This window comes from Linepithema humile, chromosome 1 (assembly GCF_040581485.1).
Source record: "Linepithema humile isolate Giens D197 chromosome 1, Lhum_UNIL_v1.0, whole genome shotgun sequence".
In the NCBI taxonomy this organism is placed as follows: domain Eukaryota; kingdom Metazoa; phylum Arthropoda; class Insecta; order Hymenoptera; family Formicidae; genus Linepithema; species Linepithema humile.
Window position 1 is genome coordinate 7,078,249 of NC_090128.1, and position 14,561 is coordinate 7,092,809.

A 14,561-nucleotide genomic window follows, 5' to 3' on the forward strand; every position below is an offset into this window, starting at 1 on the left:
GACTACAAGCTTTAAAACAAGTTTTGTGTATTTTCTTGAGAAAAGATTGTGTTGAAATTGAGATTAAGCGCCCTTTTTTCGCTCCTCACTTAGCTTCATATCCATCGTGCTACTGTTTCGCGCGCGATATTACTGACTGCTACAGACGGCGATGGGTATTATGATGCGATAAAAGAAAAGATGGATTTGGATGGCAACTGGATTACACTGGAGCAAGATGAACATTTGCGTAATGAAGGCACTCACATTCGAGCAGAAGGAGAGGAGCGACTGATCCGTGTATTTACTACATAAAGGTGATGTATGATGAGCGTGTTGATTTTGCGTTGTCGACTGTAGTACTTGGCCGTTACCAGCAATCTCTACATAGCCCCTGCTGCTCGCTAGACTATCTCCTCTCGTTCCAACATCTACAAAATTTCATAGCTCATATTATTACATTAGAAGAATCGTATGTGCAAAATAAGTTTGTCTTTGTCGTTTTTATCATAAATCAATAATTTCAATTTTCACAGTCAATTTTAAACTCGTATTTCAAGCTTTTCCAATATCTGACTTGACTTTTCAAAGTGTATTACGTCATATTGTAAGACATTTCTATCTGAACGTTTCTGGGGCAGAAAGAATTTCGCGTGATATTTTAACTTCTATCGAACGTTTCTTATTTGTGCGATGAATTTTTAAAATAAACCTGTCATGTGTGATTACTGTTGCTCATATTGCTCACATTTAAAGTAAAACGTAGCGTGTGGCTTCGAATTTTGTAAGATAAGATAAGAAAAATTGTTATCTCGCAAACTGAAAGTTCCCTTATCTAAATATTTATTTGAACAATTATTAAAGGTAATTAATCTGTAAAATTTTAAAAGATTTGGTCAATCATTCTGAGTCTAGATAGCAAGACTATTTATTTACTCTTTAAATTTAATTTAAGAATAGCGGCTTGGTCTTCACAGTGTAGCTCTTCGTTCAATTACCTATTAAAAAATCGGAATCAAGCGGTCACATTTAACACGATACATTAAACACGATGATTTGATAAGACACATGGAGGGACACGACGTTTCGACGTAGGACTTAAGAGGACACCTTGTGTACTCGCCATCGAGTGAGTGGATCGACGAATGGCGCGTTCCTGGAACAGGCAGGGAGACGCTTTCCAGCGCGACTTCCACCACTTTGACCTTTTCGAATGTCGCCGACCGGACTTGGACACGTTATTGCAACTGCATGTGCTGACCGAATGCGTGGACGGTCTCGAGCCCCATCGAACTCCGTGGAAACGTGACAACGGGCCGCTGCGTAGCACTCTCGTCAGTTCGGTCCTCACCTCACCGTTCAAGAAGCAATATAACACCGCCACGAAGAAACCCTGAACAATGAGACAACATTAATCATGATGTTTAATTTGCATATAATAGCGTTTAACTTAGCCGGTTGATAAGACACAATTGAAGGTAATCATTAGGAAACACTTGCTTTTTCATGTAACAACTTCCAGATGCTTATGTATTCAGCAGATTAGTGACATTAATAAAAGCAAATTACCTGGAAAGATGCGAACAGCTGATCGCAAAAAAGCCACACAATCTCTACAATTTCGTTCACGCCAACGCTGTATGACATTCCAATAAAGAATGCGTAATGAACTCCGAAGAGCGGCACCAGGACTAAAGTGCTCCTAGCCCACCGTCTGCCAATCGAGAAAAATATTAGACATACGTACAATTAATTCGACAAAATATGAAAAAATGACAAATAAATGATTATATATGCGTATCTTATAAAAAATTCCATAAAAAATAGAAATATAAAGATATATAATAAAATACCTTTTCACATAGAGCTTACTTGTATCTTTGCGTTTCCTCCGTCATAGTGGACTTGAGTTTTATCAGCAGCACTCTCACAATGTTGATGAAGAGCACGAAATTTATCTGACACGATCAGAGACGCGACCAATTAATTAGCGGCCAAAATTAATTATAGTTTGAGGAGCATTTCCGGTATCGAGATTCTTACCAAAATAGAGAGCATCGTGGGCACTCGTATGAAGAGGAATAAAAGAGGCTTCACGTTTGTCGTCCAGCAGTACGTATCTTCATATATAATTCTCGTGGCTACCCAAGGTAAGATAAATACAGCTGGCAAACCTAAAATTTTAGGTAAAGTTGTGGCATTTGTATGCGCAGGCAAATTTGTTAGATGAATTGCGCTGATATCAAGTTTCTCTCGAAGTGGAAATAAGTAGAGAATAAATTTTCAGTAAATTGCATTTCACGATTATAGAAAAAAAAAATTTTTCAAGTAATCTGTAATGTCCTTTACAGATTATTAATTTGAAACTCTTTAAAGAAAGAAATCACAAATAATACCAAATATCTTTAGCGATGCGCAGCGGTCAAATTTATGTTTCATGCAAGATCATGTTGTAACTTTTATGAATTTTTGACTACGATGAATTATATATGTTCCCGAAGAGAATTCCTTTCTGTGTGTGTTTTTTACTGCTATGAAATGACACTGAAAGAGATCTACACTATAAAACTTTATATCTGTTTTTATTATAGGTACTTGTTTTTCAGAACGGATTTTTGTCAGCAAAAAATTTAGTGTTTGTCTTGGAGTCTTCAAATAAATAACACGGCTTTAAAAAGATAAACGTTTTCTGAGAAAAACAACTTTTCAGATTATACTCAAATAACACTCGCAATTTACCGATTCATCTTGATAAATAAATGCAAAGTCTTTTAATCTTTTTAAGATAATTAAATTTTAAATAAAATTCTCAACAAAGGAAACGTGATGTTAATATTTTTTTCAAGCACTTGTGTGTATGTTCAATACACAAGACATATAATTGAATAATATTTCTATTAAAATAATAAAATTTATGTACTTAAAAATGTATAATTTTTAATATATCCGTTTTTCAACTGGCGAGTCAGTGAATAATTAAAGTAAAATGTTGCATAATTAATTTAGAAATATATGAAATCGGGCGAGGCACTACAAGTCTTCTTAAAACTGTTAAAGTTAATAATAACTTTTTTAATATTAAACATACCCCATCCGAAAGCGACGTAGCATGCGATGCTGGAGTTGGCATCGGTGAAGAGCGCGAGGAAGATTAGATTGTGCAGATAAATACCCTCCATCAGAATCCAGGAGTAATTGGCCAAGATAAAGTATTGCCATAGGCTAGTAAACATTTTGCAATGCCACTCGCCGATCTCCTTCTTGTCGACCAGCCAATAACCCTCGTTGTCCTCGATCACGGAGTCCGCCAGACCAAAGCCGGACACGAAGAGCATATCCTTGAGCAACGCCATGAAGGCGCGCATCACGAACGAGGCGAACAGGTGCATGTGCAATATGTTTCGTGAACATCGCAATTTCCTACGTCCGATGGGAGACAAACTTGAACGTGGCAACGCGAATTGCGTTCAATTAGGAGATGTGAGATCTTACGTGGCGCCGTGAAACACGATTCGACTTTGAGATAATAAACTATTTCGTGTCATGGGAAATCTCGATAATCTCCAAGGGTCGCGATATTATAGATGTAAATGAGACATGCAAATTTTTTACATCTTTTATAATAAATAGTTCTAATGTTAAAAGCGTTATTTTGTAACTTAGATATATTGAGAACCTAAAAAGGCTGATAAAGATTTGCAAGAATTATATCTAAACGTCTTAAAGACACTTCAGAAAAATGTTGAACAATTCTTTTTTTAAAACTCACTATAAGCGTTAAGAATATTTAAAGCGAAGCGCCTCGTTACAGTTAAGATTATATTAACATAATTATACTTACTTGATGGTGGCCAAAATGCAAAACGCGATGATTAGAGTGAACAGCGAAATTGTGTAGCCGAGTTTCGAGATAGTCTTCACAATCGGGAAGAATTTCTATAACACGCAATCGCGCGCGTTCTGAGTGGGAAATAATTAATCATTAACTTACCACTTACTTACGATTTTAATTATCGAAACAATCACGCACCAACGCGTGTTAATGGTAATATGATAATATTATTGTGTAAATAATTAAAATAAAATGAGATCATTATTGATTATTTTTAGACATTACTGAGAAAGCATTAAAAGAATATTAGATAACACGCAAGAATAAAGTTCACTTATTTCCTGCGATAGTTATAAGTGTCGTTTTTATAGATAATTTTGTTAAACGACTAGCACTTGAATAATGCTTTGTACGACGCTGTTGTCATGAACGTTATCTTTACGAGGAGTGCAAAGTGAGAAAGTTTGAAGTTGTGCTTAATTTATAGCGCTCATAAACCTTTGCAGTTACCTCTATTATATAGTTCTCCATTATTTTCCATTGACAACATTCTTTGTCTCATTGCATATTCACTTTCATATATTCGCGATACGAGTATACTAACTCTATGATCTTCAAAGAGATTAGTTCTTATCACGGTTCGTCGTCGCCTTACGAAAACTCCTTTATGTAATTTCTGAAGTCATCCTAGTTACATACTGAATAAAACACCTTCATTCAATTTGTTAGTATCAAAATTGTAATAAGCGTCATCGTTTATACATCTATTCAATGTATTTTGCATAAAATTAATTTGCAAACACTTTTAAGAAATTCTGATAGCAAACATTTTTTTCAATTCTATCTTTTACATTGATATGATAAAAAAATAAATAAAAAATAAATAATTGTTGCTAAAAATAAGATTCACTGTCATGTCGGTGCCGGAGTTGGTGCTCTAGCTATAACGCTGTGAGGCGGAGTGGAGCCTGATTGCCGGTCTTAAAATCAAGCGCGCGGGCCTCAGAGGAAAATTCTTTTCAGCGTTTTCTCCGCTCGATAATACTATTACAACGTAACTATTGGCTCATTTGCCCGCCCGCTCAGTTCATTATCGTCCAAGTCTGAAAACTAACTATGCCGGAATGTCTCGGCTGCTCGATTGTATGAAGCCGTCGCGACGCCCACCCGGTGGACAGAACGTTTATGGCTCTCATTTCCTCGCAAGTAAAGCAACTGACGTCACGTCATCGTGTGATTCCGATCGATCTTTTCATCTCCGCCGTGTGAAACTCGGGCTTGTTGTTGTTCCGATTGAATTATCGTCCGTGTTTTCGGAGAGAAAAATATAATCGTTTATCGGCGCCACTTCCCTACTCTTGTTTACTTACTTTAATCAGGGTGACGTTGTTCGCCTGCACATCCGACGTGTTCACCAGTATTAGTGACTCCCGGTAGCATTGGCTGTAGTTGCTCCACGTGCTCTGAGTTGCGTCGCTCCAGTACCACTCGCCGTCCGGCATACATTGTTTCGACGCGAATGCCTGAAATATGCGTTTCTTTTCTACTTACAGATCCCTCAACATCGATGTCGATTATTTCTGAGCAAAAACATCGAAACATCGCTATCTCTTAAGATACAAGTGAACTTATTATAACAGAGATTCATCTCAATTTAACTTGAAATCAATTTTAGTTTAGTAGAATATTAATTTTCGAAGTGATTGTAAAGATATATAAAAAAATGTTAAAACAAGACCATGTGTAATGAAATTCTGGTTGAGAGAAAATAAAATCCGAATTTGTTGTAAAAATCGATTGAACGTGTCGGGAACTTTTAAGTTGAATCACCGCGCCAAAAGCATTTCAATCAGTTTGATTTAAAGAATGAATTTTATCATCGATCCGAGAAAATCTTACGTCAAAACGTTATTAGAGACACGAATCTAATTAAGCTCCTTATAACTTGAAGTGAATCTCGATATTGATCTGTTCCGATCGTTATTCTATTTAAGTAAAATTTTGCTATTGAGACAAGCGCGAGATGACTTCGGAAAAATTCGCACGGATTAATTCAGCGTGGAAAATTTTATGCTATCATATAAAACATGATTACATACATGAGTGTCGAAACCCACGATGTAAGAGGGACAGTACTGAACGGCTAATTGTCCAGGTGCCGTCGAGTTCCAACAAAGTATCCTGTCCCAAATCTCAGGACACCAATCTAAACAGATCGCATCGAAATATTAGCGCAAAAATCAATGATATTTTCAAAAAATTATATTATTATTTAAAAAAAATTATTTAATTTATTTTCGAGACTTACAACCCTATTGTTCGAATTATTAATTACAAAAAAATCATTAAAGAGAGATCATTTAAATATCTTTTACGTATTGTATTTTATACTTTTATATATAACAATTATACATATTTACAAACGCAGTACCATCTCATCATATTTGAATATTTGCTATATCAGCTCACGTCAATTTCTGCTATCGGTATAGCGGAAATAACGGATCGGCTCTTCGATGCACGATAGGGCGCAATACACAAATCTGATTATATATTGCGCTTATTATTATCAAATATGCTGTGCTGCACATCAAGCGAATCGATTTGCTATTGTCATAAGCAGTATCGGGCGTAATTCGCATATGAAATTCGCAAAGCCAAGTGTGAAATTCGACGCGCTCCTACGAATTGCCGGTCTTCCTGTGGCGAGTCTGATGCGGCTTACAGCGAATAGGAATCCATTAGGTTCTGGACATGTGCGAGCGAAATTGCATTTGGTGATTTCCATGTGTATATCGTCCACCAATCTGTATGCGAATGGCTACGTGAAGCTGCGGGCCACTGCTATTTACTTGAAACAATGCCATACCTGGTATTATCGACGTTCGTTATACGTATGAGCGTATACTGGATACTGTGCATCCGGATATCGGTGCATCGCTTCTCTCACACGCCACGTACAGAAAATGTATCGAAAGTCGTGCACCGCTTCTCGATCGGCGCCGGATATTGTTCGGATATGTTCGAACTAACAAGATTTACGCAGTCGGGCCGATCAATTTAAACGGAACTTTGTGGAAGGATAAAGGGAATAGCGATGAAATTCGTGTCCCTGATCGCGCTTTAAAGGTATAATGTCGAATTTTTAAGTCCGCGCCTGTTAAGAGCGCTCTCATTATCTCACACATAGTCCTAAATAAATTATAGAATATAAAATCATATTTAAAATTGTAAAAAATACGCATCTAAATTCAAATTCTATCAAAATAGGAACAAAAAAATGTATAGAACGATTATGCAAAAACGACTTTTAATGTACCCTGTAATAAGTATACATGTATTCGGTTAGTAAAAAAGTTTTATATTTCGTCGAGTGCCACGGTTAAAATCTAGATCCTATAAATTATGCATAGTAGTAAAACTGAATTATGTAAAGCGGCAGAAAATTATTAAAAGTTAAAAGTACTTTTAACCCGGTGTAACTTTATAGACTATTTTTCATATCGCAATACTGTTCGCGAATCCTTCATTTCTTCAAGCTGTATTTAAATTTGCGGTTTCTTAACAGTCGTAACAGTAAAACAATTTATCGGAGCTTCTTTGTGTAACTATCTTTCTTTCAACTCCAGTTTTTCCGAATTAAAAGCAAGAGTTGTAATGGAAAACTGGAGTTTCTTTAACGAATACATCAAATTGTGAAATTCTAGGCTTTTTGAACAAATTTTTATGCTTTTTTTTATGCATTTAATTATTCCACTCTGTTAAATCAAAAAGATTCATGTGTAAAAATAGAAATTTAAATTAACAAAATAACTAACTTTATTGAATATAACGATGTTGCATGACACGTGTCAGACGATATTCCATATAACTTCCCATTGTGAAAGCGATGATAAATGAAATTCATGGTCCAAAGTATCGAACCGTGAAATGTGAGGCCTTTGGAAAATTTCTAAATATGTTTAATTATTCTGCTTTATTAATTAAAGGAGAAATTTATATGCGAAAATTGAAGTCCCAATTAATAAAGCAACCAACTTTAATGAATAGCTTGATGTAACATTGATATGTGTTTGGCAACATCCCGTATTATACGAATATTGTGATAAATGAAACTCATGAAACTCGTTTAAATTCGCAATCCAGTGTTGCTGGTGTAATTAGTGACGGCTCACTAGTTTTGCATGTGATTTCACCAAGCTGCTTAAACGGACCAGCATCGTGATGTGAGATTAATTGCGACATTAATTGCTCTGGAGACATTCTATAAACGCTGTTTACTCACGCGTATGTGTACACGCGCGGAAACGCAAAATGTGAGCCGTGACACGTGTGAACGCGTGCGATCGACATTAGTCCATGTGCTGCGTGCATTATCTCCCGATCTTCCCAGATGCATTATGCAAATTGATAGCCTGCGAGTTCATTCTGAATTGTTTACTTTTCGCTGATGCCAGCCGCGCAACGTTTCCAAGCGCGGCGCAGATTGTTTTAGTTCTCAAAAATCGCGAACAAAACAAGAAATTAAAATTATTTCGCAATTTGAGCTCAGAATATAAAAATAAAGGAATTAAAGATCTCGGAATATTGAAGTCACAATTGCAAAATTATTATAGAAAGGACATTTAAATAGCATAGATATTGCAATAAACATAATTATAATAAAATAAATATCAATTATGAGAAATAAATATTGTTGACAATACTCCGTTAGAAAATAATTGAAAAATTAATTATTTACGATTCTATTACAAATCATAATTACACATAGCCTAATCAATTAGATCACTCTATTGCGACGTAATTAAATGCCTCGTAGTATCTCTATTATATTTATCTAAGCTGTCCAACAATATTAATTAATAGAAACAATCGGTTGATACCTAACAATCAATCATAATTATTGCGTAATAGACAAACACGAAGAGATCGAATGTGCGATCGATGGAGCGATTATAAATGATTTGATACGAAGCAGGTGTAGAACGTTAATTCGAGACCGTTCGAGTACATGGTAGATTTTACTAAACGTGCGTTTAATCGCGCTTAACCATGTCAATTGCAACGTATCGATTTTTCGTTGAAACATCAATAGTGTCTAGTGCGTGGCAATACTTCTTGCATTTCACAGTTTTCGAAATATTATATATTCCTGTAATATTATTCTGTTCTGCTCACCTGTGTTCAATCTATTTCCTTGATTGCAGCGCTTGGATTCCAATTCGAGCGCTTCGGTCAACTGATTCTGGAGTCGGCTGATATCACCATTCCTCTGAAACAAATTCAATGTAAATATGAATTAACATTTATAATTATTGAAAATTACAGCTTGCATATGTTATGTAGCTTGATTTTAAATATTACTTTCAAAGTTCGCATTTCAATTTTTTAAGTTTTTATTTCAATTATTAACTTTACACAAGCGCGCGCTATTTTTTTTCGTTATGTAAAAATTTACATTTTTACCTTCTTTTTTAAACACTTTTGCTTTTTGTGTAATAACAAAGATACAAGCTTTCAAACACCTGTTATAGTACAAGCTGTCAAAACGTCTTCATGACAATCGATAGGTAATAAACAAAATCGTCGCAATAAACACGAACGTCGAGATAACAATCGCTCGATAACGCAATAACGTGCAACGCGAATCCCATATTTCTGGTTTTCCTTGGGGGGGGAAAAAAAAAAAAAAATCTGTAGGGTTATTGGGATTTTCCCATCTTCGCCGTCCGTGTAAAATCTCAGACCTTCGCTGTTCAAAAGATAATTAATTATTTTTTTGACAATTTGTAAATCAATACAAAATACAATAGTTACAGATTAATAAAAAAACGTGTTTAACCTATATTTCTGGTTTTTTTTAAAACTTATGTGGTGACTGTTAAACGCAATTGTCTCGATGACAACCAATTAGTAACGCAAGTTACGCGCAATGTTCATGTAGTAAGAAAAGAGACCTTAAAGTAAATAACAAAAAGTAAATGCCTTTTTTAAGGTAGGATTTCTCTCGCATTATCTTCTTGCGACAGCGCCGACGGAAGACAATACTTCCGAGTATTCACATATGATTTTCTCACATGTGACAATAATGAATACAATCATCCGGAAAGCAGTAGGAGAAAATATATCGGTCAATTAAGGACAAAGATGACAAATTACTGTTCATAGACGATAATGTATTACGATGGAACTATAATATCTGCGAGATGGATTTATCGACTGGAATACGATATTATCTCTAAAGAGGATATTATAGGTTTAAATAATATTAGACAGCAACATTTCCACACACACACATACATTTCGGTCCAAGATTCCGCAACCGTCTATTTGTGTAATATGCGTTCCTCGTATTTATTTTACTCGCTTATATTTTCATATCCGCCTACGCAAATATAAATCAACTGCGGACTATTTAACAAAATTCTTTCTCATTTGGTTTCATGTTAATAATAGATATCTAATATGCATTTTAATTTAAAATATTAATTAAACAATATTTAACAACGTTTGGAACGCTCGTCGATTTGGTTATATTTTGAGCAAAAAAATCTATTAAATAAAGTCCAGTTAAATAAAACAATTTTATATATGTTTTAAATGGAAATACCGTTTACCGCACAAATATTCCCGGTCTCCGTATTTAATTTGCGTATCGGGCGTATCGAACCGGCGCATGCACATATTGAAACATGGAAAATCGCACGAGAAACATTAATTCGCGTTCGTTTTCACGCGGAAGTGAAAAGCTCACCGGGAACGAATGCCTTTGTGATTTTAACCTGGCAAAAGCTGATATCTTCGATTCTATCGCTTTATCTATTTTTTTCGATCGCAGCTTCTCGTTACGGAATCCGAGGAATCCCATGACCTGGTTTTCCCCAATGAGGAAAAAATATACGCGAAGAGCTAAACGCTTATCGGAAATCGTATTTTTTCACGTTCTCGTCTACACAAATATTTTTTAAAGCCAGAATTTTTTCTGTCATCTCTAGTAAATCTTTATTTCGAAATGGCGCTTTAAAGTTGACAAACGATATACATTTTTTCTTTTTGAATACCAAGTTGCACGCTATTCTACAAATCTATGTAATGTACAAGCGTGAATGCACAAAGCTCCTTTTGTCATTTTGTGCTTTCTTTCGCTTCATTATCTGTTTTGTTACGCTTCTTTCCGATGTTTAGTCGTCTCGGTGACCCGACAATCCTATCTAACAACCTTTACGATCTTTTTTCTCAGAAATTATTATTATTATTTCGGCAATACATTTTTACGAAGAGATGTTAGTGCAAACAGTCAATAGATCTGTTTACGCAATACAACTACTGATTATCAAGCTGTAAATTAATATGGAAAACGCGGCATCGTTAAATACATAAATTTATGACCTCTGGATTACACAATGTGTTCTGTTCTAGAAATCAAACATTAATATGATATTTATAAGCAATTTACATGATGATATTGGTTTATTTGAGTTCAAGCTCATTAATAATAATTGTTATTACTGTTACTGTTATTATATTATAAGCGTAACAATAAGAGCTTATTTAAAGAAAAGCTGTGCAAAAGAGCAAAGGGTTCTATTCTTAGTGTTTTATTAAAAGGTTGGTGAAATATAGTTTTTATTCGAAGGCAAATCCCCGTTACATAATACGGAAATACGACCCGTTTACGGCTACCTTCTTCGAGCGCTCGGCTCCTAGAAACTCATCGGAAAAAGCCTTCCAAACGGTTTCATAGTTCGCTGCGCATTCTTCCTTGTGTCATCCCCCCGGTGCGAGGCGGTAAAATTGTTTATTTTCCTTCCGACTTTCCTACATTACCGCATGCCGCCTGTCGCGCACTTTTCTCATAAAACACGCGCGCACGATTATTCTAGGTCGCTTACTCGAAATAAACTCCGCGAGAGTAACGCGCCGAGAATCCGTAGTGCATCCTCTTTTTTTTCTCACATCTCGGCTTTAGAATTTGTGCGAATTTATTTCCGAGACAATCGAAGATAATTCAACTAGCACGGGTGCTAAGTCCCGTATAAAAGTTTCATAGAACTTTTCTGTCGATGTAGATCGCTGCTATAATTAACTTCCGTAATGAGGGTCGTACATGACGTCAAGAATTGTCGTCAACTAACGATTATTTCATAAAAACAATGTACGTATTACTAAAAAAAATACATTTACCGCAATATGCAACGATATGCTCAAGCAAATAATCAGATGTTTCTAAAATTCTGAAAAAGATTTAGAGACATGTACGAAATTTATTATTTCTATCTTTCTAATAAGCTTTAAAAATTTGTTCTTATACTCTGTCTTTATGCAATGTTAAAAAAATATTATAAAACTTTAAATATTTAATGAGAAAAAATATATGTATATTTCGCAGAGCACATTTTTTGTTACACTATACGTATAAGCATCTTCTCGGCAATAACTTCATCTAAAAAAATTAAATCTTGAAGCGCATTTCTTTTTTCATCTCTTTTTTCTCTCTGGATACTTTGTTGCAGGAAAATTTATTTATTTACGTCGTTTTGTGTATAATTTTATATCCAAAGCAAACGTTCGAGTGCAGTGGATGCACTTCAAAGCGCGACGCTATTCCTGAAAAAGCGTACTTATATCTTGCTTTCCGCCGAGGAGTTTTATACTTCCGTGTAACTTATAAGTAGGAGGAAATGGGTCCTCATATCTCCCTGTAACACATATGACGTAAACGAGCGTTCATAAATATAGAACTGTCCCCGTGGGTAGTAAATAAATGGCTATTCCGCACGGAAAGTTAACTTCTCTATCGAGCAGTCGGATTTCGTTTAAGTTCGAACTTGGGTCTTCCGTGTTGAAAGGATACTTGTCAGCGTTTTGTCGAGAACGACGACGACATTTGGGACACGACTGCCATCAATAACAGCGAATGCTGATACTTCGTAACCAAAAGTCCTACCGCGTGCGAAATATCGCTTCTCCGGCGTTCAACTTGTCCGCTTAGATATTCGTTTCGTATAATTCGCGAATTATAAAATCAGTCTCGTTTAAATTTACTGAACAAGATTTTTAAGAAAGTAAATCTTTTCAAGAAAGTAAATCTTCAAAGAGACGGCACAGTCGGATTATTTACCTTTGCATGCATTAAAAAGTTATGAGAGGCCGATAACTTTCAACTCGCACATTACTGTACTTTTCGAGGGCGTGTGCGACTGGACGAGATCTGGTCGGCAGCAAATTAGAGCACGGTTTTCTCAAAGGCAAGTTTTTTTCATCGCAAAGAAAGCGTAAGGAAAATCTCGTTGTTGTTGAAATTGATAATCCCTTATAGCAAAGTTTTGCTTAAATCTTGTTGAAAAGCGCGAGTTTTTGCGGCGCGGCAAAGAGCGCCTGACAGGGTTCCCGACGTGTTTCCACGCGAGAATCCGAGAAAATTATGAGATGTGCTGTATCATACTGAATGATAGTAATTTATGAGCCATGCAAAGCTACCGCGTAAGCTCTCGTTGACGAGGGAAAATACAGTCATTACGTATACGCGTGCGAAACGCTGAATGAGCTCGGAAAAAGCTCATTGAGCACACGTTTGCACTAAAAAAGTTCAGGAATATCATTAGATTATTATTATTAAAAGCTTATTACTCATTATAATAAACTCTTAACAATATCAATGCGATTAAAGTTCCTTGTGTTATATTTTTTTCTATCTTCTTATTTTCTTCTTTTAAAATATGCGCAAAATGCAAATTTAAAAATAAGAAAAATTGCAAGATTTAAATTATCTTTAAATAAGCAAAAAGAGGTAAATTATTAATTATTTATTTGAATGCTTTACGGAAACAATGTAGACGCCTTTTCTCTCATCACAACTCATTTTATTTTTCCGCAAAAGTAAATCATAATTAATAATATATAAATTCATATAAATGTTAAAGTTCATATTTTGGCAAGAAATATGTCATGCAGTAATTATTGTTAAATATTTAGATGTATTTAACTTTAACATAACATTAATAAAATTTCACGGCAAATGAGATAATGTATCGCGCTAACGCACTTTCGGCTTCGCCGGGTGGAAAAACGAAATGAATTGCGACGAGTGCAACAGGGTCGAAAATAACATACTTGTTACAGCCAACAAGCCACTTGAAACTTTCTTTGCATGTGGTTTTCGCGATGTGAATTGCATAATGCCGCTTTATTCGTGCAGCAAGTAACATGTAACTACGTCTCTAATTGCGATGATTTAGATGAAGTAGTCTCGTCAGACTCCACCAATAACGTCGCCTTTGCGAAGAGAGTTTAAATATCGCGTTTCTATTCTTGTTGTTAACATACATTACAAAATTTTTTCTATAAGTTTTGTTATATAAATTTTTCTAGAAATTTGAATCGCGCAAGAATTAAATAAATCACACAAAATTATTCACAAAAGTCATTAAAAAATAACTTTGAAAATAACTTGAAAACAATGCGCATAATTTTGAAAGTGCACTTGCTGCGAAATCCAGAAGAAAAATAAAACGCAAGTCAAAACTAATCTGTATTTAAAATTGCTAATTGTACAAATTCTTTTAAGCTTTCATACCAATAATCTAAATTGAATTCGTTTTGAGGACCGGCGGGCAAAGAAAACCTAGAAAGCGAAGTTAATTGCGTCACGCAAAAGGCCATCTGAGAGCTCTCTAGAAAATATCGGCCCAAATGACCCTTCCAGCTATTTTCTATTGGATACGTCAAAGAAAACGTTAACTGTGATGTT

The 14,561-nt window shown here is 35.3% G+C and overlaps 1 protein-coding gene across 6 annotated transcripts in view; it reads right to left on the reverse strand.

Moving 5' to 3' along the window:
* Nucleotides 1-14,561, reverse strand: part of LOC105679716 (secretin receptor) — a 40,054-nt gene that overhangs the window by 412 nt on the left and 25,081 nt on the right. For 4 of the 6 annotated variants that reach the window (XM_012379911.2, XM_012379913.2, XM_012379914.2 and 1 more), the window contains 10 exons: nt 8,990-9,083; nt 5,911-6,017; nt 5,182-5,334; nt 3,821-3,915; nt 3,068-3,420; nt 2,023-2,153; nt 1,852-1,937; nt 1,549-1,693; nt 1,090-1,372; nt 247-410 (listed from right to left, as the gene is read on the reverse strand). In XM_012379911.2, the coding sequence (XP_012235334.1) occupies nt 247-410; nt 1,090-1,372; nt 1,549-1,693; nt 1,852-1,937; nt 2,023-2,153; nt 3,068-3,420; nt 3,821-3,915; nt 5,182-5,334; nt 5,911-6,017; nt 8,990-9,083 (1,611 nt within the window). Of the gene's footprint in view, nt 1-246; nt 411-1,089; nt 1,373-1,548; nt 1,694-1,851; nt 1,938-2,022; nt 2,154-3,067; nt 3,421-3,820; nt 3,916-5,181; nt 5,335-5,910; nt 6,018-8,989; nt 9,084-14,561 lie in introns of those variants that run through there. The other 2 variants (XM_012379915.2, XM_012379916.2) reach the window with 2 other exon arrangements.